Genomic DNA, 26022 nt, shown 5'->3' on the forward strand with positions numbered 1-26022 from the left:
GTTGGATGCTTGTAATTCTCCCATTTTAAAAAGGAAATCTTATACATGTATAAACCACCAGCCCACTGACAGAGGAATCCAGCTGGCAGCCCATGTTCCTTCTGCCGGCGGCCCGCCTGCCACACCCACTGTGCCTGATGTGAGATGCTACAGTGTCTAACGTCAGATACAGGGGGCATGGCTTCGCTCCCAAATAGGGCCACGCGGCCCTGTTTGAGAGCAAATACCAGCCAGCACTGCATGTAAAGGCAAGGAGAACAGCTCCCACACAGCCCCATTTGAGAATGAAACCACCACACACCCTGCGTCTGACATCAGACTCTGAGGGTGTGGCTGGGGCACCAGGCACAGCCCCTGATTGGCAGCGGCCCGGGTTCTTTGAACCCATCTGCTCAGTGGTGACTCCGCCCCTGCACCAGCCCTGTGTCTTTTCCCCCTTTTCCTATAACTCAATTTCTATGCAAAATAGAGCTCGATCTTGTCAATTTTTGGATTTCCTGAAGCCCTACAAGGGAAAAAAAATTGCAGTCTATGAGTTCTATGAGAAAATAGACAGTGATCACAGTTGTGAGAGGAGATGAAAAAGAGGTTGTTGATAATAATAATAATAATAATAATAATAATAATAATAATAGCATTTATATCATACTTTCAAATGTTCAAAACATTCCACAAAACATTCCACACAAAACATTCCACCCTGTAGGCAGGACTAGTGCAGGACTGTTAGCAGTTACATGGCTGGAGGCAGGAGTTACAGACAGAGGTTTAGACTGTCAGCACCATATACATCCACAGGGGTGGGGAACCGGTTAGGATAATCAACCCCAGGAAGTTGATGGTTATTTGATGGGAGATTTTCCTGGTTGTGACAATAGGTTCCTTCATCCTCCTAAATAGGCAGCTAGGAAGATATGCTCCCTCTCATCATTCAACTCAACAGAAACAAAAGATCTTACAAAGAGCATTTAAAAGCTCCTGGGGGCATGCTTAAAGTGCGACTTACTAATAATGTCTTTTGGACCCTCCTAGACTTCCTCCTTGGCTCCCTTTGGAGAACACAAATTTCTGCTGTGTTGTGTTGCATCTTGGTGGGATGTAATTAATTCTGACCTCTGGCTTGCTCCTTTTTCAGATATTAAATCCCCTTCTTGGTTGGATCTCTCTGGTTCTTCTCTCTCAATCTCCCTTTTTCGATTGAGTCTCTCTATTAATTTCATAGCCTATGGTTACTTGTTCATTTTGTTACTGTAGTTGCTGTTCAGCCTTTTCACTTTTGTGAAAATCCAGGTCATAGCCAGGGAGGCCCATGTGGAGAAAGGCCCAAAATGGGCTGCACTGCAGACCAGCTCCTGCAGTCATTTGGGCGGTAGGGGGAGCTGGAAGGCGCCCTTGCTGCTGCCTCCATCATCCCAGAGATGGCAGAGGTGGCAGTGAGAGCGCCTTCCAGCTCCCCTCCTACCCCCCCCGCCCGCCCTGCCAAATGACTGCATGGGCCGGTCTGCAGCCCATGCAGTCATTTGGGAGGCAGGAGGGGAGCTGGAAGGAGCTCTTGCTGCCTTCATTGCCCCCATCCTATCCCATCCCTACCTTTTAAAAAGTAAAATGGGGAACCTTCCTCTCCCCCACCACCACAGCCCTTTACTTGTAAAGGGGAATCCGCTTTACAAGTATGGCTCTTGAGCCATCTCATGAGCAGTGGGCTTGATTTGGCTCACCGCTGGATCGAGCCCACCCTTCCGCCCCAGTTTGGCTCAAAGATGAGCCAGCTTGCACATCCCTAATCTCTTACACACAGAGATATGTGTCCCATGGCTTGCTTGTTTGCAGAATTCCATTCTTACTGTTTCTCTTCATTCTCTGTTGGTCTTTGTTCCTCCAGAACATAAGATAGTCCAAGAATATTCAGCCACATCTTCACACTGAAGAGCCAATTTGTTTCTTTGAGAAGTTCAACTGTGGGATACCTACCCACAGATGCAAAAGTAGATATCTTGTCTAGTTTTTTTGCCTACAAACTCTTTATCTCACAACTTATTGCTTCACAACTGGGCCCATAACCCAATATTTCAGAGTAATTACATACCTGCTATAAGTAATTGAAAAAGAAGCCAACTTTAACTGAGAAACAAGGGTTTTATATTTATTACTAACTAAACCTAGGCTGAGAAAACAATAAACAGACTAACAGTCTCTGACGCAGAGAGAGGGAGAACTTCTCTATTTGAATTCAGGACAGCAAGTAATAGCAGGCAAATAAAAACTGTGACCAGTACATAGCCAGTACATAGCTACAGTCAAACATAGACAAGCATGCCTCATGTAAAGAACGGAGACAATGTCTATGGAAAAATCCCAACCAATAGGAGAAGTTCACCATGTCCACAGTGGTGTACTCCAAATAGTTATTGGGAGACAATAGCTGGGGACAGCTGACATGATGTGCAGTGGTATGATGCCTGCTGCGCACTACATCGGAGCTGTTGCAGACTCCTAAGCCAGCCCCAACACTGCAGAGAATGAGTGGCACACTGTTCATGCTACCGCAGTGACTACCATTGTCATGAATGGTGGTAACTGGGGTAGTGCTGTATGCTAATTGCCCAGCTGTTCATTAACAGCAGTGTCGGGGCTGCCTTAGGAGTCTGCAAAAGTCTCAGTATGGTGCACCGGGGAGCTGTATCACTGAGCATCATGTCAGCCCATAGCTTTGAGAGAGCTGAAGGTGGTAATAGGGAGCCACTATTGTTCGTGATATGCACATCCGTTTCTTTTGTCCCACTATTGTCCTGGTAATAACAACACATCATATTTGTACAGTGCTTTTTGAGTGTGCAAAGTGCTTCCCGTGCATTATCCTTAAAGGATAATAACGTACCTTACCTTACCCTGTAAGGTGAGTCTTCTTATCCTTGTATTGCAGATGGGTGGCTGAGGCTGAGAGGGAAGGGTCTGCCTCATGCTACTTATTGAGTTCATGGCAGAGGCAATATTGGAACTAGGGAAATCCTGAGTCATTCCTCAGCCACTACAATACAATATTTCACCAGCTGACCAAATGGCTTCTGTGAAAACCTGTTTGTCCAAAATGCGTATGTACACCATGGGCAATGATGGCTTCATCGCAGTACCGCCATTTCTCTTAAAATATATGGTTTGTCCTTCCTCCCTCATTGGTGGAGGGTGAGGCCTACAAAAGACCAATATGTGGTTTGTGCCGGACATCTTCTCCGTGGATTGTGCCCCAATATGATAGGAGTATTATTAATTGTTTTCTGCATACATTTCTACATACAGAACATTTTTTCAAATCATGGGTAGGGAAATGTATAGTCAGATGCTTGCGTTAGTCTCTACAGCGGTATCATTGGTTGTTTTTTTGGTACGGTGTCTATGACAGTCCTCGAAGGTATTTGCCCTTGGCTGAAATTAATGAAGACTTAAAAACATATATTTTATACTTTTTGCTTAGTCGCTAAACCTCTCAGAGCATGAAAGGTTGCACTCTGTTGGCAGAAATGGGCATGAATTTAGCCAAGGAAGGATACAGAGAAAGGGCGGGGGTAGCCACAAAATTCTCCAATAAATCTGATTCTGCTGAGAATACATTTTACAAACATGCAGCTAAGTTGGCTCCTTTTGTCAAGGGGTTTGTTAAGCATTAGCTAAAGAATGCCATGGTCCAGCCTGCACGGTATGAAACCTAATTCTTCCCCTTTCTGGAGCCATGGCATGGGGTGTTTAATTTTTCTCTCTCGGTAGGGCTGCGGGCCCTCCAGTACTCCAGCCAAAAAACACTCATATTTTAGCAGGCTTAGCTTCAACCCGGTTGCCAGGCAGTAAAGTGGACGCTTGTCCAACGCAGGGGGGGAAGGTGGGAGAGGCAAAGGGAGAAAAGAGTTGCACTAACAACTCTGAAAACTTCCCCCTCAACCTGCTTGGTTGACAACAGTGATATTTTATTTACAGGGGGGGAAATGCCACAAAGACTTAAAGGATTGGCTGTGGTAAGCCTCAGAAAACCAAATCTCATTCTGTTGAAAAACGAGTCAAACTCAAGACTATTTGTCCTATTAGCTTGCTTGGAGAGGTTAAAACGGACTGGTGGGTTTTTGTTTCCCCCCCCCCAACCTTTTTGTTCTTTTATTTAGTAATACTTAACTATATCTCTCTAGACATTCCATAGTCCCTTGTCCCATCTTGGTCTTGTTAAATGAACACACAACCTCTTCAGATGTTCAGTGTATAATGAACATGTGTTTGAGAAGGCAGTGGGATCAAGAGGGCAGGCACTGACCCCCCACCTATGCACATTCACCAGACTGTCTGCATAGCCCCAGTGTGCAATAGACTGTGCACAGATTCTGTACACATTGCCAGGGATTCTGCAATGGGTGTGTGTGTGGGGGGGTTTTTTGGGGTTTTGTTTTTGCAGGGTTCCCAGCTGCGCATACAGACTCTGGATGCATACATGCATTGGGAATTGTGCAGCCTAGTGAACATGCATGTAAATTGGGGCAGGGCCTGCTCCTGCAATCCCACCCCTCGTGCATGGCCACTGTCACAAGAAAGCTATTGCCTCCTCTTCTGCCATCATATCTGTCAAAGGTACACTTCCATGCTTAACTTTGACAGCAAGTTTTGAAGGATTGATCTAGGGCTCTGAGTAAGCCACCTCACTACACAACTAGCTGACCATCATTTAGCTGATATGGAGGCCTACAGAGATGGAGAGAACTAATAAAGAATGCAGTCCCAAGTAAACTGAACTCAGTGGCACAATGCTGGGTCATACGTTCTTGTACATTGCTTGATTTCTGATTGGAATATGTGTTCTTATGAGTGTGGATGTGGTGGGGAGGGGAAGAGAGTTTTTCTTCTTCTTCTCTCCTTCTGGCATATGAGGTAACCCAACAAAATTGATCAGCAGTAGATCCAGGATGGACAAAAGGACGTATTTCTTTGTACAATGCCCAGCTAATGCATGCAGTTCATTGCCACAAGTCGTAGTGATAAGTTTAGAAGGCTTTAAAAGGGGATTAGACACATTTATGGAGGTAGCCATGCATCTATTGATGGCTATTAGCCGTGCTAGTTAAGTAGAACTTCCATACTCAGAAGCAGTATGTCTTTGACTACCATCTGCAGCAGGAGGAGCAAGCAGCAAGAGAGGGCTGTTGCTTTTATGTCCTGCTGGTGGGCTTTGTAGAAACATCTGGCTGGCCATGGCTGGAAACAAGGCCCTGGGCTAGATGAACCTTTTGAACACCTTAAGTGAACAGATTCCATTGGGAAGCATTGTGTCTAAGGTTATGTGATGTTTGTGGAAATTCTGTTTGTAGTGTTGTCTGTAGTTTGACTGTTGTGTGATGGTTCAGGCTGGATCTACACTTGCGGTGCAGTGAAGTGGGAATGAGACAGCAGCATGCAGAGGTGATGGAATAGATAGTACCATTTCAGACTACAAATTGGGACTCCACTTTGAATGCTCTGCCACATTGAACACACACGTGCACACACTGTAAGCAGAAAGTTAGAGCATTCATGTACTGCTCTGACTCAGCCCTTTGCCTGCTCTTCTGATTTTCTGTTTTCAGGGAGTTTTTTTTTTTAAAAATCAGTATTTTATTAATTAAGACACAACTCTTTTTACAAGTACATATGTATACACACTGTGCCAAAAATACACAAAAACTGCCTTACCAGCAAATAGATATACCTTGCATTTATTTAAATCAGAGAGCTTTTAATGTAGGTGAGCATTCAAAAGTGTGATTCCCTTATCTCCATTCTACCACCCCAGCATACTTTCCTCTCATCCTGCTGTGGACTGGTATAAACCAGGCCTTGTTCAGGTATGCAAATCACCACCTGATGCTGAAACCCAGTGACAAATATGCCTGTCTGAACTAGCCCTTAGATAGGTATATGTATTTATGTATAGGGTGCGTACACAGCTCCCAAACCTGGGTAGAACACAGTTTTTTACTTGAGATAAATACAAATGCCTAATGGACTCTTGAGAAACAAAGGAAAGAGGTATGTTTTTCATTTTCCTTTTACGGTTACATCATCAACCACTGAATGTGTTCCTCTTTCTTTGAGGTCATTCACACAGTCAAAAACTGCGTTCTACCCAGGTTTGGGAGCTGTGTGCGCACCCAATTTTCTGTTGTTTGGAAGCAAGGTAGGAGGAAAACCAGGGTAGAAGTGATTGTGTGGAAGAAGCAAGGTAGGAGGAAAACCTGGGTAGCCTTCCCTCCTACCTTGCTTCCACACAACTGAAAATTGGGAGCACACACAACTCTCAAACTCAGGTAGATCACAGTTTTTATTGTGTGAATGACCTCTGTATATTGTGTTTCATAATATGGTCATTCTTTGAGGTGACAAAATCAGGACAACTTATCAATAAATACATAACACTACACAGTTAAAAAAAAATAGCACCCACTCATCACCTTAAAAACACTTAACAGCAAAATGCAAGTAATGTATACATGAACTGATTCCGTAAACATCACAGGTAATAATAATTGCTGGGTTCTTGCTAAGCTCCATTCATTTAAATGAGGTTTATGCAGGAGAGAGTCCCAGTGGATTGCACCCATGATGATTAACCAGTAACTTGAAGGAAAACTCACTCACCAAGTCTCCACAAAAAGGCTTTCATAAAATGCTGCCACTGAAACTCATAATTGGCTTGCTTGTTAGCCAAATCTACACTGCTTGTGATTCCTGTTTATACAAAGAGTCCTGACCCCAAAGCACTGGAATTCCTATCTTTTTTTTATTATTAAAGCAAAATTCATTGTGCCAATGAGGTGGTCTGCATGGTTGATAATGCAGAAATAAACTCCAGCGGGTTCCACTGTATTGGTGCATGATCAGATGTTGCTAATTTTAACTTTTTAGTTACGCAGTGAAATGGAAATGTCCTTCTGAATTTGCTGGTCTAAACACCTTATCTTGAAAACATGGTGGTTCTCCCACAGGAGGAAAAATGTGCTAGTGATGTAAAATTTAAGAAGCAAGTTGTTTATTCCCCCCAAACAAACAACAGTTGTCCCGTGGGACTGAGAACTTTAAAACTTTATCAAATAGCAACTACCTCCACATGCAGTACCATGTTTATTTCAGAGTTGTAAACATAAAACATGGGACAGTGGCCAGTCAGAGGCCAATGCATAATGATGTGTATGACATTGCCATGAAACATGGGCGGGGGGGGGGGGCGGTCATGGCGTGTCATTGACCTGACAAAAACTACGACACTCCTGTTCCCAAAGTGTATTTCAGGAACACACATTCACTAAAAAGCGAGCAAAAATTTAAAGTCTGAAATGCAACAGAGTTTTTGAATGAGTTTTCATTTATTTAAGTTAACAAATCACACCATTTTAGAATCCCAAAATTGCTCTTTTTATAGGAGAATTGACTGCATGCTATATTTTCTCTAACGTTGTGGCACTCTTTGAAGCTCCAAAGGAAGATCTTAAGCAGGGGGTAGGAAAGGAAACCCTTCCTGACCTCAGCGCTGAGCTGCCAAGACAACCATAGTACAATTTCCCTCAAAAATGAATGTCTTGAACCAAGTAAGCATCTTTGCTCCAGAATTTTACTCTGAATGGTAGAAACTTTCTACTAATTTACAGCCGAATGGCCTATTTATTACCATTAATTTATGTAACCAATAGTCTATCCTTTAGCTTAAACAGAATTCCCATATCTCCTGTGATATATTGGTAGCATTCTGTCTTAGCTAGTTAGAGCTGAGCCTGAGCCTTCCACTTTTGATATGGTCAAAGAGGTTCTCCCCAAAGGACTATTTTTAGTATATTTTCAACTTCCTTGAGTATTTGAAATGAGTATTTTCAACCCCCCCCCCTTTAAGTACAAGTCTTTTGCACTAGAAATAAGTGCACAGAAACCCTGAAGGCTTTTTTTTTTTTAAGGCTTCGGGGAACTGTGCAGTAGTTCATAGGGTACAGCTTAGGGAAGCTCCGATGATGATGATGATGATGATGATGATGATGATTTATTACCATCATCATCTATTCGATTTCTATACCACCCTTCCAAAAATGGCTCAGTGCGGTTTACACAGAGAAATAATAAATAAATAAGATGGATCCCTGTCCTCAAAGGGCTGACAATCTAAAAAGAAACATAAGATAGATACCAGCAACAGTCACTGGAGGTACTGTGCTGGGGGTGGATAGGGCCAGTTACTCTCCCTGTGCTAAATAAAGAGAATCACCACATGTCCTATGCCTTAGGACAGGGATTTCCAACCTGTGCCACTCCAGATGTTGCTGAACTACAACTCCCATTGTCCCCAACTAAAATTTACTGGAGATGGCCGGAGATTTACAATATGGCTGGAGATGCTGGGAGTTGTAGTTCAGCAACATTCTGGAGCACCACAGGTTAGGAATAGGGATGTGCACGGCACCGCAGCGGGGAGGTTTGAAGGCAGCGGGAGTGCTGCTATAAGAGCGGGGGAGGGTGCACTAACTCCTCCCACCGTATTCCCCCCACTGGCGTCCTTTTCTGTAACAGCTAATCGGGGCGGTAGAATACCTCTCCCCCCGCCCGTTGCCCCCATTGGCTGGATATGGCTGGAAGTTCCAGACGCGCCTTCATGTGCCAGCACAGGGGCGTGCACGTCACCTGCGCACCCATACATGTGCCGCCGTGCACAGACGTGTCTGGAGCTTCTGGCCATATCCAGCCAATGGGGGCAACGGGGCGGCAGGGAAGTACACTGCTGCCCCGATTAGCTGTTACAGAAACGGATGCTGGCGGGGGGGAAGCGGCAGGAGGGTAAGTGCAGCCTCCTCCGCTCTTAAAGTGGCACCCACGCTGCCAGTGAACCGGCAGAACCGCTAGTTCTTCAGACCGGTTTGGAGGCCCATAAAGGGCCTCCGAGCCAGTTCCATGCACATCCCTAGTTAGGAATCCCTGCCTTTGGAGGAAGAGAGTTAATAATCATGATGATGATGATTATAAACAACAACAACACTGGAACATCTGCAAAAAATACAAGCTACCTGTAGCCAAAAATTGGTGGGACCATAAAATTGAAAAAGTTGTAGAAAACGAAGATGCAAAAATATTATGGGACTTCCGACTACAAACAGACAAACATCTGCCACACAATACACCAGATATAACTGTAGTCGAGAAGAAAGAAAAACAAGTCAAAATAATCGACATAGCAATACCAGGTGATAACAGAATAGAAGAAAAAGAAATGGAAAAAATAACAAAATACAAAGATCTACAAATTGAAATTGAAAGGCTGTGGCAGAAGAAGACCAAAATAATCCCAGTAGTAATTGGCGCCCTAGGTGTAATTCCAAAAGACCTTGAAGAGCACCTCAACACCATAGGGGCCACAGAAATCACCTTCAGCCAACTACAAAAAGCAACTTTACTGAAACAGCCTATATCCTGCGACGATATCTGCGATTTTGCGACAATATCTATAATAATAACAGCAACATCACTGATAAAATCTAGCCATCCCAGGTCCTTGGGAAGGACTCGATGTCTGGATAAAACAAACCAGTCAATAACACCTGTCTGACTGTGTAAACAAAAACAACAACAACAAAAAGTAATAATAATTGTAGTAGTGGTAGTAGTAGTTCTCTGGGTGGCTCACAATACATTATCCAATAAATACACACAAAACATGACAAACATCCTATACCATCCTGACCAAGCTCTCAACCCAGATGAAGCATAGGCCGTCCTTCCCAGTAAGCTTTCCCCGCTCTGTCCCTGCCCATGTGATTGCTAGCCTCACTCTAGCTCTCCCTACAGTCACATGGTCTGGGGGTATAGATGGGGAAGAGCTTACAGAGTACATAAAGGGACTCAAATTTCAAGAAATCTCGTTGTGGAGCGCATCTTTAATTTTGACCAGGCAAGCTTATGTTTTCTGTGTCCTGCCAGCTCGGGGACTGCACAGTTATTTGGAGCACTGAAAAGCACCCTTCGAGGCATTTATTTATTTATTTATTTATTTATTTATTTATTTTCAGTTTATATACTGCCATTCCTAAAGTGGCTCAGGGCAGTTTACTTTAAATTTACCCCAAAAAAACCCCATAAGAAAACAATTAATATCAGAAAGCATTTAAACCAGAGTAAAACTAAAACTAGATATCATTAAAAGTAAGGCTAAAAAGATGGGACTTTAAGGCTCTCCTGAAGGCCTCCAGGGAAGATAATCCTTTTATATCCAATGAGGAGCGCGTCCCACAACCCAGGGACGACACATGAGAAGGCCCAATCCCAAGTCACCACCAGATGAACTGGTGGCACCCAAAAGTGGTGCCTCCAAAGTTCTGGCTTTTGCACCACACTGAGGTATGATTTCGGCAAAATTTTCATGGTGCCGTTGAATTTCACAAAAATGTTCATGGTGTCCTTGAAGCACAGCTTTAGATTATTATTATATAAAATATATTTACTGTTTTTCACCACATTCCATTTGGGTCTCTTCCCCCACCCTGCCTCAAACAAAACAGATGATGTTATTTTAATCTCTCATCTTGAGGCTAACAAAAGTTACTTAGTCTACACAATATCTTTTTTTTAAAAAACTAGTCTGCCTGTCCACACATACCTGGATTGTTTTATATCCCCAAGTGTGGATTAGTAAGGCCAAATGTCTTTTTTATATTTGATAAAAAGACAGCTGTATTTAGAATTCAAAATCTTGTTTTAAATGTAGAATTCAAAAATATTCTATAGAATATAAGTGTGGAAATGTGTGGAAAGTTCAGATATTGAATTTCAAACATACAAAGTATTATATTAAACCAATGAGTTTCTGTTCTTCAGAACATTTTGTAATTTTGACCATTCAAATTATACAGCATTTTTGGTAAATAGCAGAACTAGCTCTAGGGATCTTAATTGAAACTATGACAAATCTGAAACCAAATCTGAATGGAATTAGGTAATTTTCCTAAAATTGAGTTTTGGTGAATATTTGCTCTCTTTCTGAGAAAAAAAGCAAGAAATTCTTTCTTCTTTTTGAACAATAAAAATGTCAATAATGTATCTTATAGCTTATGATTGCACTGTCCTACCCAGGTAGGACTGGCCATGTAGAGTGCAGGGATCAGTCCCGATCTGGGCGCCCTGCACCAGGGTAGCCTGGGTTTTGTACCCGGGCTAATAGTGAGGTAGAAGGGCATGAGTGCACCCTTCTACCCAACTCCCCAGCCATGTTTATATTAGGTTTGCTCATAGCCTGTGGTCTCTGTCTTGTCAAATGCGCCTGCTAACTTCTCATCCCATCCTCAAGTAGTTTGTGAAGTCATTGTTGACAGAGATTCTGCATCTGCCCATCGGGGCAGGGAAATATTGCACTCACTTGATGTTGATGAACTGTAAAGTACTGATCACTGATCCTCCAGTATTGTGAGGCCCTGGCTCCATGCAAAGAGTTAGTTGTTTATTTATGATCTTAGAGTTTACATACTTGACTTGATGCTCTCACTGATGTTGTCGCTGGATCTCAACAGACCTTTGAAAAATAGGGCTCTTGGTAACAGCAGCAAGTGTTTGCAATTAGCGTCACCATATGGTAGATTTTGTTTTCTGCATCTTCTAGGCAGAACAAGAGCCAAATATCTGGCATAGCACAATGTCCACTGTGGTGTTAGCTCATCTTACAGAAACCACAGGCTTGTCAGAGTTAAGTGGTGATTCAGAAACTCAGCAAAGGAGTCTCCTATCCATCAGTGGGTCAAGATAATTCTAAAGTCTCCTGTTACCAGGCTGCTCAGGGCAGTGACTCTCACAAGAATCAGATCTTCTGCCACTACCCCTGGCCTGAGCTACAAAATAATGTTTTATTCCTCCCTGGCTGTATTCGGGATATTATTTATTTATTTATTTATTTAACACATTTGTATGCCGCCCAAAACGCAAGTCTCTGGGCGGTTTACAACAAAACAATAAAAACAACCGATAAATGTCAAATATTTCAACAATTAAAATTTAAAATGTTAAAACTATTAAAAACAAAATTAAAACATTGTTTTAATATATTGCATTGACTTGATGTTGTCTGCATCTTTATTGTTCTTTTCCTACTGCTGGTGGTCCATTTGACAGGGACTGGAACTTTTTCATAAGCTTGATCCCCATTTTTAGCCTACTTTTCTTAAGGAAAGTAAGCTTATGAGATCACCCAGCATTCTCTCTCTCTCTCTCTCTCTCTCTCTCTCTCTCTCTCTCTCTCTCTCTCTCTCTCCATCTGTGTGTCTGTCCATTTGTGTCCCTTTCCCCCATCAACTTTGCAATGCCTGGACCAATATAAACCAAATTGGGTACAGTTGTAGGGACACTTTGTGATGATGTCATCCACCCCAATTCAAGATGTCAGATGTATAAACATTTGAGGCGCAAGTGGGCTAACTTGTGGACCATCTAACTGATTTGAACAAAACTTGGTGCAGTGGTAGTGAGTGACACATAGGGACACCGCAACGGCATAGTTTGTGATGACGTCATCCACCCCATTCAAGATGGCAGATGTGTGAATGTTTGAGGCACAAGTGGGCTAACTTGTAAATGCCTAACCGATTTGGAGCAAATTTAGTCCAGTTGTAGGGATAATGAAAGGAAAGTTGGCAGATCAGTTCTTACCAGGCAGATTAGTTCTTGTCTAGTTATTGCAATCACAAAGGAATAGCCTAACAACTAAAACATAGCATCATTACCAACTGTGAATCTGATCCTGAATTTATATCAAATGTCTTTCTAGAAACAGAGGGGGCTTAGAAGCAGGGAGGGACAGGGACAAGAGGCCATTAGACCCTAGATCTGAGAAATCTAGCCATTCAGGTTTAGAAAGCTTCCACAAGAGCAGAGATCTTGTAAGCAGCTTTGTTCTAATCCAGCAGCTCAGGCCCTACAAGGGCTACATGGATTTGCCTGTCATTGCTATGACCAAGCAAGTCTGCAAAATTTCACCCTAATACATTGTTTAGGAAACTTTAATAGAGTTTCGACTGTCTACAGAAACGGAAGTTGGGTGATACTGAAAAATAAATAAATATCCTTTAAATCTGTGTCTTGAGACTACAGATTGTTGTTTTTTGTAGAAAAGGTAGAAGGTTGGCATAGCGGCCAAAATTCTTTTGCATATTTTTTTTGGGATTTTTTGAGTGAAAATTAAGCAGCATTATTTTCACTTGGTACACATATTTAAATGGTGTAATGGATGAATGTGTACTAAGGTGCTAGGTTGCTGAGCTCAGCCACCATACTATTTTACATATTGCTGTTTGTGAAGCTGAAGGATACATGTGTGTGATTTGTCCATAACCACCTAACACAGGCTCTGTTGAGCCAAGGCAGACAGAGTGGGCAGAGCAACATGAGGGTCACACAGCCCTCAGGGACCCACATCTGGGTCACACAGAGCGCTCTCCATGGGAAGGGGGATCAGCATATATCACCCCGCCATGCAGGAACACCCATGCCTCAGAAGCGCGGATGAACATAGGAACATAGGAAGCTGCCATATACTGAGTCAGACCATTGGTCTATCTAGCTCAGTATTGTCTTCACAGACTGGCAGCAACTTCTCCAAGGTTGCAGGCAGGAATCTCTCTCAGCCCTCTCTTGGAGAAGCCAGGGAGGGATCTTTGAAACCTTCTGCTCTTCCCAGAGCGGCTCCATCCCCTGAGGGGAATATCTTTCAGTGCTCACGCTTCTAGTCTCCCTTTCATATGCAACCAGGGCAGACCCTGCTTAGCTAAGGGGACAAGTCATGCTTGCTACCACAAGATCAGCTCTCCTCTCATGCTAGCATGTGTGCATACTTCTTTAGCTGCGTGCACAAGCTTAGAATGTCAGCCTCTGTGTGTGTGTATGTATTTGTGTGTTGTGTGTCCCCTAGCGGTAATTCTTAGTGGTACAGTCCAGGAAAGGTTTTATCACCTATTTGTATGGATGAAGCCTTCACTGAGGTCAATTCAGGGTGGTTGCAGCTTACAACTTCTGTAGCCACTGTAGAGTCCTAGAAGCTTATAGGTTGCTGTCCTCCATCTGATGCCACACAGGTACTGAAGACTGGTAGACATTTGGCTTGGTTGGTCACAAGATGTTCAGGCTTGAGCTGGAGTCCTATCCTTCCTAGAAAGACTGGGAGAATCCTGTCTTGAACTGAAATTTAGTGACAAAATTTTCTGGAATTTCAGTAAAAGCAAAATTAAAGCATACGGTTAGGGCATTTTTCAGTTTTCAAGGAAATGAAAAATCAAGCACTTTCTGCCCTCCATTGGCAGCACAGGGTAGCTTTAACTTTGTGTGGCAACAATGAAAGGAGCAGAGGCAATCCCATAAATGGTTGCTTGACTGAACGCCACAGTTCAGATCAAAACTTAATGCTTTTGCTTTGGGCCTTTTGCATGGCAGACTCTTTGCAGTGAAATGCAGCAGCTGCTTTGAAGCCATTGCCCCCAGTGAGTTCGTCATGCGAGCCCAGAAGAGTGTGTACCACGTGGGCTGCTTCTGCTGTTGCGTCTGTGAGAGGCAGCTCCAGAAGGGGGATGAATTTGTCCTGAAGGAAGGGCAGCTGCTGTGCAAGAGCGACTATGAGAAGGAGCACGAGCTGCTCAGCCTAGTGAGCCCAGCCGCATCAGACTCTGGTAAGGTGTTATGGCACAGAGCTTTTGGGGTTGCTGATTGCTGTATTGCCATTGAAGAGTTTTCTGCTGCTGTCATATCTGAAAATCAGATCACATTTCCCAGTGACATTCCCTGTGGCTACAGTTTTTTTAAAAGGTTTTATGAAAAAAGCCTTATTGGTCCTCAAAAATATGTAATATATTAAGATTTCTAATTCACCCCATCCCAATGGGTTGGGGGAGGTAACACTTAACGAGCAATAAAACCAATAAAACCAAATACCTCCCTCCCTCTTTCCTGTAGAATCCAAGGGAAAGAGTTGTGGTATGCAAGGACCAGGCAGTGGAGTGAAATCAGGAATATTAATAGTTTAATGAAACAGATAGTATGTACAGAGAGGCAAGTGCAGTCTGCTTTTCCATGCTCTTGCTGCTGGCTGTTTGTTAGCCCTGCCTCTACTCCAGGACTGAAATACAAGTAACTAAAGCCCCATTCAAAAGCTGGCCTGGATCAAGGAATGGATTAACCGAAAACACCACATCTCCCTCCCTCCCTCCCACTCTCTCTGTAGGATTAAAAGAACGCCATACCTACTTAAACCATATATAGTGGAACTTTCAGTCATATGAGCCTCCATGTGCAATCTGGAGTTGTACTGCTCAGAGATAGGAATATTGCTTCCATGAGAGTTAGGTCCTAGACTTTGTCAAATCTTGAGGAAGCGAGATCCTCTGCTGAGGAATAGTCACCAAAAACACCTCAGTGCACTTTGGATATATAGCCTTGAACTGCACAAAGTCAAAAATAGAGGCCCAGTTCACAGATTTATTTTTGAGGTGATAAACGCCACGCAAAAGTAGGGCTGCCCGAAGATCCCACTTGTCTTCTTTTTAACAGCTCTACAGCCATGAAAAGAGGATGGAGCCATGATTTCTACAGCCCTCAGCAGCCCCACGGAGTGTTCACAAACAGACAGGTGCTCTTCTGCATCTACCTTCCTTCCTGCAGTTGGTCCCTCCAGACAATATCTGGCTGCTTAAGCACATTTCAAGTTAACATTTCACCTGAAAACAGTAAATTCAGCTGCTTGGAAAGCAGTGCCATCAAGGAATCTGTTTGTGTTCACACAGCACACAGCTGAAACTTGCAGTTCCAATGAAGCAGGAACAACATAGAGAGCTCTGAATCAATGGACTGATCCCTTTTGCATTAGAGACTTCACTATCATCTTTGACAGTTTCTTGGAGTCTTGAATTGTCACATTCTAATAATATGGACAGTATTGAACTGAAGGTTCAGCTTCTTTGAAGCAGCCTGAAGAACCAATATACCATATTTACACGAATCAAAGACAACTTTGAATTTAAGACAACCCCCTTAAAAAGCAGAGGTTAAATACAGGTTATACATGGATTTACTCAAAAGGAACAGGAGTCTGAATTTAAGATGACCTCCTGATTCCTAATATTTAAAAAAAAAACTTGGAAAAAACCTAGTCTTAGATTCAGGTAAATACAACTTTGAGTTTATATGAAAGCATGGGTGCAGCACCCATTTGACAAACAGGGACAAATGTCCCTGCGCCCAGAGGGTCAGGGAGCCCCCAAGGGAGACCGCAGGCCTATGACATCAAGGGCATACGACATCCATATCCAAACTCCACAGGTGCGCAGTTCAGCCAGAGAGGCCGGCCAGCCGGCTAGCTACAGCAGCTGCCACCGCCAGTTCAGATAGAGAGGTCGCTGGAGAGGCCTGCCACCAGAGAAGCCACACCTGCCTGCCAGCCAGCACCCTCCTTCCCCCTCTCCTCCCTCCCCCCAACCAATGGGGGCACAGTTGCCCATGACAACACTTGATGTGTATGATAACAAGCCAACCAAGAAGCAAGGAGACCACAAGCCACTAGGAAGCTAGTGCCAGAAAACCAATCAGCAAGGGGGGAAAGCAGGCCCCTAAAATGGTGCTTGAAACGTTGAAATGTTTCAGTCGAATCAGGGTTGTTTTGCTCCGAGCTCGAAACAGGCACTTTATTTAAAGGTTGTTTTGTTTTGAGTTTGAAATGCTCGCAAAGGCTCATTTCGAGTCAAAACATTTCGATGTCAAAAAATGTTTTGCTCATCCCTAGTCCAAGTACATCAGTGGCTGGTTTCCTGCTGCTGACATTTTAAAAGACACCTTTGTTATTGTTCTTAGTGGCCAACATAATCCAGAAGCTTAATGGTGACAGGAGGCATCAGGGCATCACTGCTGCAGACACAGAAATAGTGGTGCCTCTGCTGATGAGCAGCAGCTGTGCAAGTAGTGTTTCAGTGGCCAGTTAACTACCCAGCAGCTGCAGAAATGCTGCTTGTGCAGCCACAGCTATGGTGCCACTGCCTCTGTGTCCACAACAGAGGTGCCCTTATGCCATTAGGCTTACCCATCATGTCATCCAATATATTTATTTTCCTCAAAAATATTTTTGCTGCCCTTCTTGTCAGCTTACTTATGCCCAACTTTGTGCTCTTATTTATTAGTTTTGTTTGAAATCTTTATATTTCTATCCTGCTCTTCCTCCAAGGATCTCAGGACAGGTTATTCTCACAACAACCCTGTGAGGTAGGTTAAGTTGAGAGATAAGTGACTAGTCCAAGTCACCAGTGAGCTTCATGGCTGAACGGGGATTTGAACTTGGGCCTTCCCAGTCCTTAACTCTTGAAATGCCCCTTTGTTGTGACCTGAACATGATACTACCGAGTCTACTGGAGGGCAGTTGAAGTCTGCCACTGTTTCCTTTGGCTGCCTCCCTGATTTCTTTCTCCATCTCAAGATCACTTTAAGTGTTTTGGTCAGTGGGATGGATGAGAGAGGGGGGAAACAAACAGGAATGAATACACAGTCCTGCCTTTTCTTCTTCTTCTTCTTCTTCTTCTTCTTCTTCTTCTTCTTCTTCTTCTTCTTCTTCTTCTTCTTCTTCTTCTTTTTGGCCTGCTATCTAAATCCAGGAGTGGGGATCACAGTGAATAAAAAACAAGAGGAAATTGTTAATATTGAGATCATTTCAAGAAAGGGGATTCTCTCACTCCCACTTTCAGGTGGGTTATTGCATCATGAAGGCTTGGGCAATGTCAGTGTTGACAGGGATGTCACATCAGATAATTCCTTTACCGTGTAGAACAAAATCAGGAAAATGCTGCCATCTACTGGGTGCGAGGTTGTTTTGCAACTGCTAGGGTAACCTACTTGGATACAGGAGAGGAACTCTATTTGATTGAAGCAAAGCAGTTGCTCTGCCCAGATAATTTTTCAGACATGGGAGCAACATCAAGTTCTTCTTTATGATGGAGACGACATTATTATCTCTCTGGTAGAGAACTTGTCAAAGGCTGCATGTTCTTGCTTGTCTCAATGCCTGAACTGAGCATCAAACTCCTTCCACTCCTAGCTAGACTTGTACACATCTTCTTTTGGTCCTTTTCCACATTCACAATAGGCTCTTGAAATAATTTGGCCTGAAACTGAACACAGTGTCCCAAATCAGAGCACTGTTCGGTCAACTATGATGTCACGTTGGCATAGGCCTCTGGGGCCAGCATTACATTGTCGCTCCTATTTAGCTCATTGCTGGCATAACTCCCAGATCTTCTCGTAGCAATGCCACTGCCTTGCCTATTACCCCGCATACATTTTTGTTGTTATTTTAACTACCCAGTTTTTGAGTTAAACCGGCCAGAGACGTAAGTTTGGGGCAGTGTAAAATATGTTAAATAAATAAAAAAATAAAAAAAATATCTTTGTTATGGCTGTGGCTAAACAGATAAACTGATTGATTGAATTAATGGGGAAGGAAGACTTGATCAGCACCATCACTGCTGTAGGCATGGAAGCAGAAGCATTGCTGTTTCTGGCTGGTGGTTGCACAAGGACAGTGCACCTGTGGTTTTTCCCATTCACCACAATGTGGTTGTCAGGGCCCCTGAATTAGTAGTCTCTGGAATAGATGGGAATGAAACCTCTGTGTCCAGGGGCAGTAGATAATATCAGATATTGGGGGCCAAGAGCAGAAGAAGGCTATTTCCCCATGTCCTGCTTCCCGGAGCATCCCCAGAGGCTGTTGAGGCCATGTGCTGCACTAGATGGACTTTTGGTACTGTCTCTTTGGTCCTGTTTTTGGTGCTGACTTTCTAGTTCTTATATTTTCAGTGCAGTTGTTTTGACAGTCCACATTTCTACAGTACACCTACTCAAAAATAAGCCTCATGATGCTTAGTGGAATTTACTCACAAGTAAGTTTGCCTCGGATTGTGCTGTTAGGCTCTTGTATATAAGAGCCAGCGTGGTGTAGTGGTTAGAGTGCTGGACTAAGACCGGGAAGACCCGAGTTCAAATCCCCATTCAGCCATGAGACTTGCTGGGCGACTCTGGGCCAGTCACTTCTCTCTCAGCCTAACCTACTTTACAGGGTTGTTGTGAGGAGAAACCTAAGTATGTAGTACTCCGCTCTGGGCTCCTTGGAGGAAGAGCGGGATATAAAATGTAAAATTTTAAAAATATATATTGAAGCATGGCAGTTCTACATTGAGAGCATCCCTGTCTTTTCAGCAGTGCAGTGTAAGCCCCAGCATCTCATGAGGGAATCTAACTTGTTATAAGCTACCTCGAGAACTTGTTTGACTGAATGAATGGCCAAAGAGACATTTTAAAAACAAACTGGTGTCAGCCCATTCATGGAAGGACAGACCTTCCCATGACATGTCATCCACTTCACCAGACTGTGAGATTATCACACATTCTTGTCCAGCTGGCATGCATCTTTAAAGCTGCCTTCAGAAATATCAGAGCCCAAGGAGTGTCATGCAAACTTAGGGCCACTATATGAGAAAATGAAGATAAAGAGCAAAGCCCTGGAAGCCATATGTTGTCCATAATCTGCAAAGCCCCCAGTTCAATGACTCCCTCCCCTGAGCCCCAGTGGCCAAGTCTAAGTAAACAGGCGCCTGTGAAAGAGGAGCCCACTTTCCAATTAAAAGTGTACTAACATCTCTCGTTTCCCTAATTCCCCCAAACCAAAGAATTTCTTCATCTTCATGCACGAAACCAGTTCTTCATCGTTTTCCCCCTATTGAGCCTTGGGGTTGCAGAGAGGTCACTGCAGACAATATAAACCGCCTGTAGTCCATTCCCATGTGACATCAGGAGGAGTCTTAAAGATTAATTAATTCCTACCCCGTTCATGGAAGGCTTGAAAGGCAGAGTTAATTAAAAGCACTGCCATGTTAAAGCAGAATCAACTTTCCGTCATTTGGAGGGATTTGGTGAGCAGGTGTTTGTGATGGTGGGGGCACTGTGCCACTTTTCTTTCATGGGATGGGATTTCCTCAGCCTTCTTTGCACTACTTTTTCTCCTCAATGGTTTGAAAGCTTTTTTCAATTTCACTCTCCCTTATATCCAGGGATGAGAAATATTTTATCACTCTGGTTTTCTAAATAGTCATCCTCACAAAGAAAGCAAGAAGCAGGATCAGTTCCTCGCAATGACAAAATGCCACTGAAGGGCAAACACAGGATTAAAGAACAGTTTGTTTACTTTGCTATGTAATCTGGCAGCCTTGTAAGTAAAACACTACAAAACCAGACCAAACCTCAGGCAGGCCCATGCAGCCAGCACCAAAGAGTTCTGGAGCCTCATGCACACCCAACTATTCAGCTCGAAAACAGCAAATGGTCACAATAACCATCCAGTTTAAGTAGGAGGTGTCAGTGTTGTCAAGTATCTCCATTAGGGCTGGCTCAAGATGGTTCAAGGGCCATCTGCAGACTGCCCTCCGACCTAGCTCGGCTCCCAGAGGGTTTCTCCACTACCACCACATGAAGGCAGTCTCAAGGATCAGCAAGGGGCCCTTCTGATGACCCTGAGCCCTCAGTTGCTGCTCAAAGATGCTGACTCCGGCCATTGTTTCTGAATTCATATGTTAAGATGATAGTTTGAGTCCCAAATCAGAAATCAAGATTTTGAAATTTCAGCAGATTTCATTTTTTTTTAATTTGGGAAATTCATTGTAACTCATTGTAAATTCATTATGGATCTGTTCTCTATAAACAGCTAAAATGGTCATAAAATGCCGAACACGGAATTTTAACCTTCTTTGCCTAAAAACAGCTCAAAATTTTACATCACAATCAAGTTTGCTTCTTGTTAATCAGTGTTGCATTGGTGCTTCGTGCAATGGACACATAATCACGTGGTGATTCTCTTTATTTAGCAGGGGGAGAGTAACTGGCCCTATCCACCCCCATCACAGTACCTCCATTGACTTTTGCTGGTATCTATCTTATGTTTCTTTTTAGTTTGTGAGACTTTTGGGAACAGGGATCCATCTTATTTATTTATTATTTCTCTGTGTAGACCACCCTGAGCCATTTTTGGAAGGGTGGTATCGAAATTGAATTATTATTATTATTATTATTATTATTATTATTATTATTATTATTTACACAGTAAGTCAGGTGTTATTGACTGGTTTGTTTTATCCAGACATCGAGTCCTTCCCATTCCCTGGGATGGCTGAATTTTATTATCAATATTGTTGCTGTTATTATTATAGATATAATCACAGAATATAGGCTGTTGTTATTGTTGTTGTTGTTGTTGTTGTTAGGCCTTTGACTCATTGCCTCACACATGGATACTAAAAAGTTTAGAAACAACTGGTGTCAGCAAAAATATTCAGATATATATTTTAAAAAAGCAATGAGCATGTGGAATAAACAGTTAACAATCAAGGGCGAGACACTTGGACAAATTAGCATTAGAAGAGGTATTTTCCAAGGGGACTCACTATCCTCTCTGTTGTTTGTAATCACCATGACTCCACTTTCAGAAATACTAAACAAAATAGGTCTGGACACCAAACATCTAAAAAATCAAGTAAAATCAACCATCTGCTGTACATGGACAATTTGAAGTTGTATGGAAAGTCCCACTCAGAAATTGAATCACTGCTAAACACTGTCTGTATATTCAGTAGCAATATAGCAATGGAGTTTGGACTAGACAAGTGTGCTGCATTAATAATGAACAGAGGGAAAATAAGAAAAACAGAAGGAATAGAACTGCCCAAATGGAAGCATCATCAAGAACCTGGAAGAAAAAGAACATTACAAATGCTTGGGCATTCTCCAGGCTGATAACATCACACACACTGAAGTTAAAAGAAAAATTGGAAGTGAATACATCAAGAGAGTTAGAAAAATCCTCAAGTCCAAACTCAATGGCGGGAACATCATACAAGCCATAAACACCTGGGCTATACCTATTATTAGATACACTGCAGGAATAATAGACTGGACCCAGGCAGAGCTAGAGACGCTAGATCGTAAGACCAGGAAAATCATGACTATCAATCATGCTCTGTACTCCTGCAGTGATGTAGATAGGCTATATCTCCCTCGCAGCTCAGGTGGAAGAGGAATGCTGCAAGTCCATCAAACTGCAGAGGAGGAGAAAAGAGGCCTTGAAGAATATATCAAGGACAGTGAAGAAGATGCACTTATAATGGTCAATAATGAGAAACTATTCAACACCCATGAAACAAAGCAGGCCTACAAGAAAGAACAAGTCAGGAACTGAGCAGAAAAATGGGAAAATAAGCCACTGCATGGTCAATATTTGCACAATATAAGTGGAAAATCAGACATCACCAAGACCTGGCAATGGCTTAAGAATGGCAACTTGAAGAAAGAAACAGAGGGTTTAATACTGGCTGCACAAGAACAGGCACTAAGAACAAATGCAATAAGAGCAAAAGTCAAAAAATCAACAACAAAGAGCAAGTGCCGCCTTTGTAAGAAGCAGATGAAACCATGGATCACCTAATCAGCTGTTATAAAAAGATTGCACAGACTGACTACAAACAAAGGCATGACAAGGCAGCAGGGATGATACACTGGAACATCTGCCAAAAATACAAGCTACCTGTAGCCAAAAATTGGTGGGACCATAAAACTGAAAAAATTGTTGAAAATGAAGATGTAAAAATATTGTGGGACTTTCAACTACAAACAGACAAACATCTGCCACACAATACACTAGATATAACTGTAGTTGAGAAGAAAGAAAAACAAATCAAAATAATCAACATAGCAATACCAGGTGATAGCAGAATAGAAGAAAAAGAAATAGGAAAAAATCACAAAATACAATGATCTACAAATTGAAACTGAAAGGCTGTGGCAGAAGAAGACCAAAATAATCCCAGTGCTAATTGGCACCCTAGGTGCAATTCCAAAGCAACGAAGAGCACCTCAATACCATAGGGGCCACAGAAATCACAATCAGCCAACTACAAAAAACAACTTTACAAGGAACAGCCTATACTTTGCGATGATATCTATAATAATAATAACAACAATAATATTGATAATAAAATTCTGGCATCCCAGGTCCTTGGGAAGGACTCGATGTCTGGATAAAACAAACCAGTCAATAACACCTGTCTGACTGTGTAAAGTCACCAAAGTAGGGGGCTACTTTGGGGACTTTACACAGAATAGCAGTTCTATTTAAAACCTGACACTTGAAAAATCAAAACCATGGAGCAGATTGATTCATGAGGAATGATACTGGAAGTGGAGAGGAGAGTGAAGAGAACGGTTTGAAAATCAGAACTTAAAATACTGAATGCAAGCACAAAACAAGCAAATGAAAAGAAACAAGAGGGTAGCAAAGTAAAAAAGTCTAGGAATTTTTGTTTAGTTCCTCTGGGACTCTACGGTGGAAAAAGAAAGGGGCAACTCTCAGCTGGTCAGGAGCTGAACTGACCTCTCTCCCACAGCAATTGATTTTTCATGGCAGTTGCAGTGGAGAAGGGGACAGTCCAGCTGATCCAAGAACAGCTGTGTGGTGATGGGAAACACTGTGGGAAACACTTGGGCACTTTCAGCACATACGATGGCTATGGAAAGAGCGATGGAACCTAGTCTGAATAGAAACTGGGTACCAGAATTTTTAAAAGATGAAATATGGACACAGCCATTTAGATCTCACTTTATAACTACAGAGGAGCCACCACCCCACCATATTCTGCACCGTTGTCTGTGGGGAGAAGTCCAGGCAGGGACCGTCATAAAGAGAAGCAACCTCCCCATGGGTGCTTGCTAGACTTCTAAGGAGAGCAGATTTAATGCATAATAGAAAGATATGTTTCTGGCTCTCATCACCGGAAAATATGATGCTTAGAACCAGAAACAAGGAAATGAGTAAAAAGGTGCCTGTGTTAATTTTGGGTATCAGTTTTTATTGAATTCAAGGATGATAAATCAAGATTTTCAAAGGATTGGCCCATATTTTCCATTGGAGGGTTGCACCTAATTTGCTTCCGTTTAATTTTAGGTTGCGTCCACACTAGATTTTTCTCTAGAATTACTATCCTTTGTTCACCTTAAGATATGTTTTGAATAGCATCTTCTGAGGTGTGCAAGTAGGTGGCTTAATATACTGAACCAAAAGCCAAATTGTATAGAAGGTACCCAAAAGCTGTTTAAAGCTGCATCCAGGCCTACGCAACGTAAGGCCAAGGGCAGCCCCCTCACTGACAATTTGCAGCCTCAGGAGAATTCTAAGTATCAGTTGTTTGAGACCCATTCCCATTTCTTTATGGGAATATATATGATCCATCCAGGCCTATCTGTAGTGAGGGTGGGGATGTGAGAATGCCTATATTACCTCTGCACTGTTCTTCCCCTCTCTGGATTCCAGAGGTTTCCCACTTATTGTAGCCAGCCTTCTGTTCTTCACAGGCTCCCTCAGAATGGAAGAAAGAGGAATCTTATAAGGTGCTCTGGGGATGATTTATTAGCTCAATGCATTTCATTCTTCCTCAGAGAGAACTTTGCTTGCTTTAATTCATTCAAAGGATACCACGACTGTCTCCAGCTCTGAGACAGTTTTAGTTATCCTTTGCATGGATTAAGTGAGTCAAAATTCCCCTTGAGAAAGGGTCGTAAGACTTGAAACATGTTGGGGTAATAAAGAATTCTCATAGCCCCTTTGGGTTTCCTCTGGCTTTGGTTTTGAACTGGTGCCCACCCTTTTTCCTTCTCAGACTCTCTCAGGACCAAAGTACATATGTTGCAGGAGAAATGCAAAGTGACTTTAAAAAAAATTACTGCAGCTGGGGAGGGGCTCCTAATTTTATTGCAGCAATAGCACCCATGTAACGTACATTGCAATAATCTCACCTGGATATGTAACCAAGGCATGCATGAGTAGCCAGATCATGTAACACCTATATATGTAAGTAACTGCACTGGTCACCATTCATTTCTGGGCTCAGTTCGAAGTGTAGATGTTGACTTGTAAAGCCCTTAGTGGTTTGGATCCCGGATACTTGAAGGCCCTGCTTTAGGTGCCCTGCCTTCTGAGGTTCAACGGGTGGCCACTAGATCTAGAGCCTTCTCAGTAATGGTGCCCTTTCCTGTGGTGTTTTTTGCCTAGAAGAAGCTGCCTGGCCTGCTCACATATGACTTTTGTGGAGATGGCTAGCACTTTCCTCTTTAGGAAGGTATTTATGCTACTGGGAAAGAACTACCGTATATGCTAGATTTAACTGGATTTGGTTTGATCTCTGTTTGTTGTTTACTGTGATTGAAAATGTTAAGATGTATATATTTGGTTTATTGTGAAATGACTAACTCAGGTCCCCCCGCCTTCCTTCAATGTCTCTGTTTTCTCCACTCAGATACTTTCATTTACTTTTTAGTCCCACTTACGTAAACTCTGGAAGTGCAATTTAACCATCCGAGATGCAGCAATAAGAGGCCAAGCCCTTAGATGCCAAGATTTAATGCCAATACAGTTCCCTTGAGTGTGAAGCCCTTCCATCCACTTGGGTCAACTTTTGGCAATCCCCTGTTAGGCAACCCTCTACAAATCACATCACAGAGGATTATTTTCATCTTTTAAGGTAAAAGTGATGATGAAGAGAGCCTGGGCAAAATGGGAGAAGGCACTGGGAAAGTGTCCGAGGAGAGCAAGGATCACAAGCGGCCCAAGCGGCCCCGGACAATTCTGACGACACAGCAGCGCCGGGCATTCAAGGCATCATTTGAAGTGTCTTCTAAGCCATGTAGGAAGGTACAACCATTCGAAGAGATAACAATCCGTAGAATAAGTAATGCTGAAATTGCCAGGGATGGCCAGATTATGCAAACTAAGAGATCTCATTGAATCCTGTGGAGGCACACTGACTCCTGTTGTCATCCCTCATGGCAGGAGGGGTGTAGCTATAATTGAACAAGGAGGGACACATGTCCTTGGGCTTGTGAGGGAGAGGGGGCATGCCAGCTGAGTGGCAGTTTACTCATCACGCTCTCCCTTTC

The 26022-nt window shown here is 42.9% G+C and overlaps 1 protein-coding gene across 1 annotated transcript in view; it reads left to right on the forward strand.

Annotated features, from left to right (window-relative positions):
* The window catches only part of LMX1A (LIM homeobox transcription factor 1 alpha), a 91246-nt gene that overhangs the window by 54575 nt on the left and 10649 nt on the right, over window positions 1–26022 (forward strand). The window contains exons 3-4 of the mRNA XM_053248407.1: window positions 14452–14684; window positions 25608–25777. Coding sequence (XP_053104382.1) covers window positions 14452–14684; window positions 25608–25777 — 403 coding nt within the window. The remainder of the gene's footprint in view (window positions 1–14451; window positions 14685–25607; window positions 25778–26022) is intronic.

Source organism: Hemicordylus capensis, chromosome 4, assembly GCF_027244095.1.
Source record: "Hemicordylus capensis ecotype Gifberg chromosome 4, rHemCap1.1.pri, whole genome shotgun sequence".
Taxonomy (NCBI): domain Eukaryota; kingdom Metazoa; phylum Chordata; class Lepidosauria; order Squamata; family Cordylidae; genus Hemicordylus; species Hemicordylus capensis.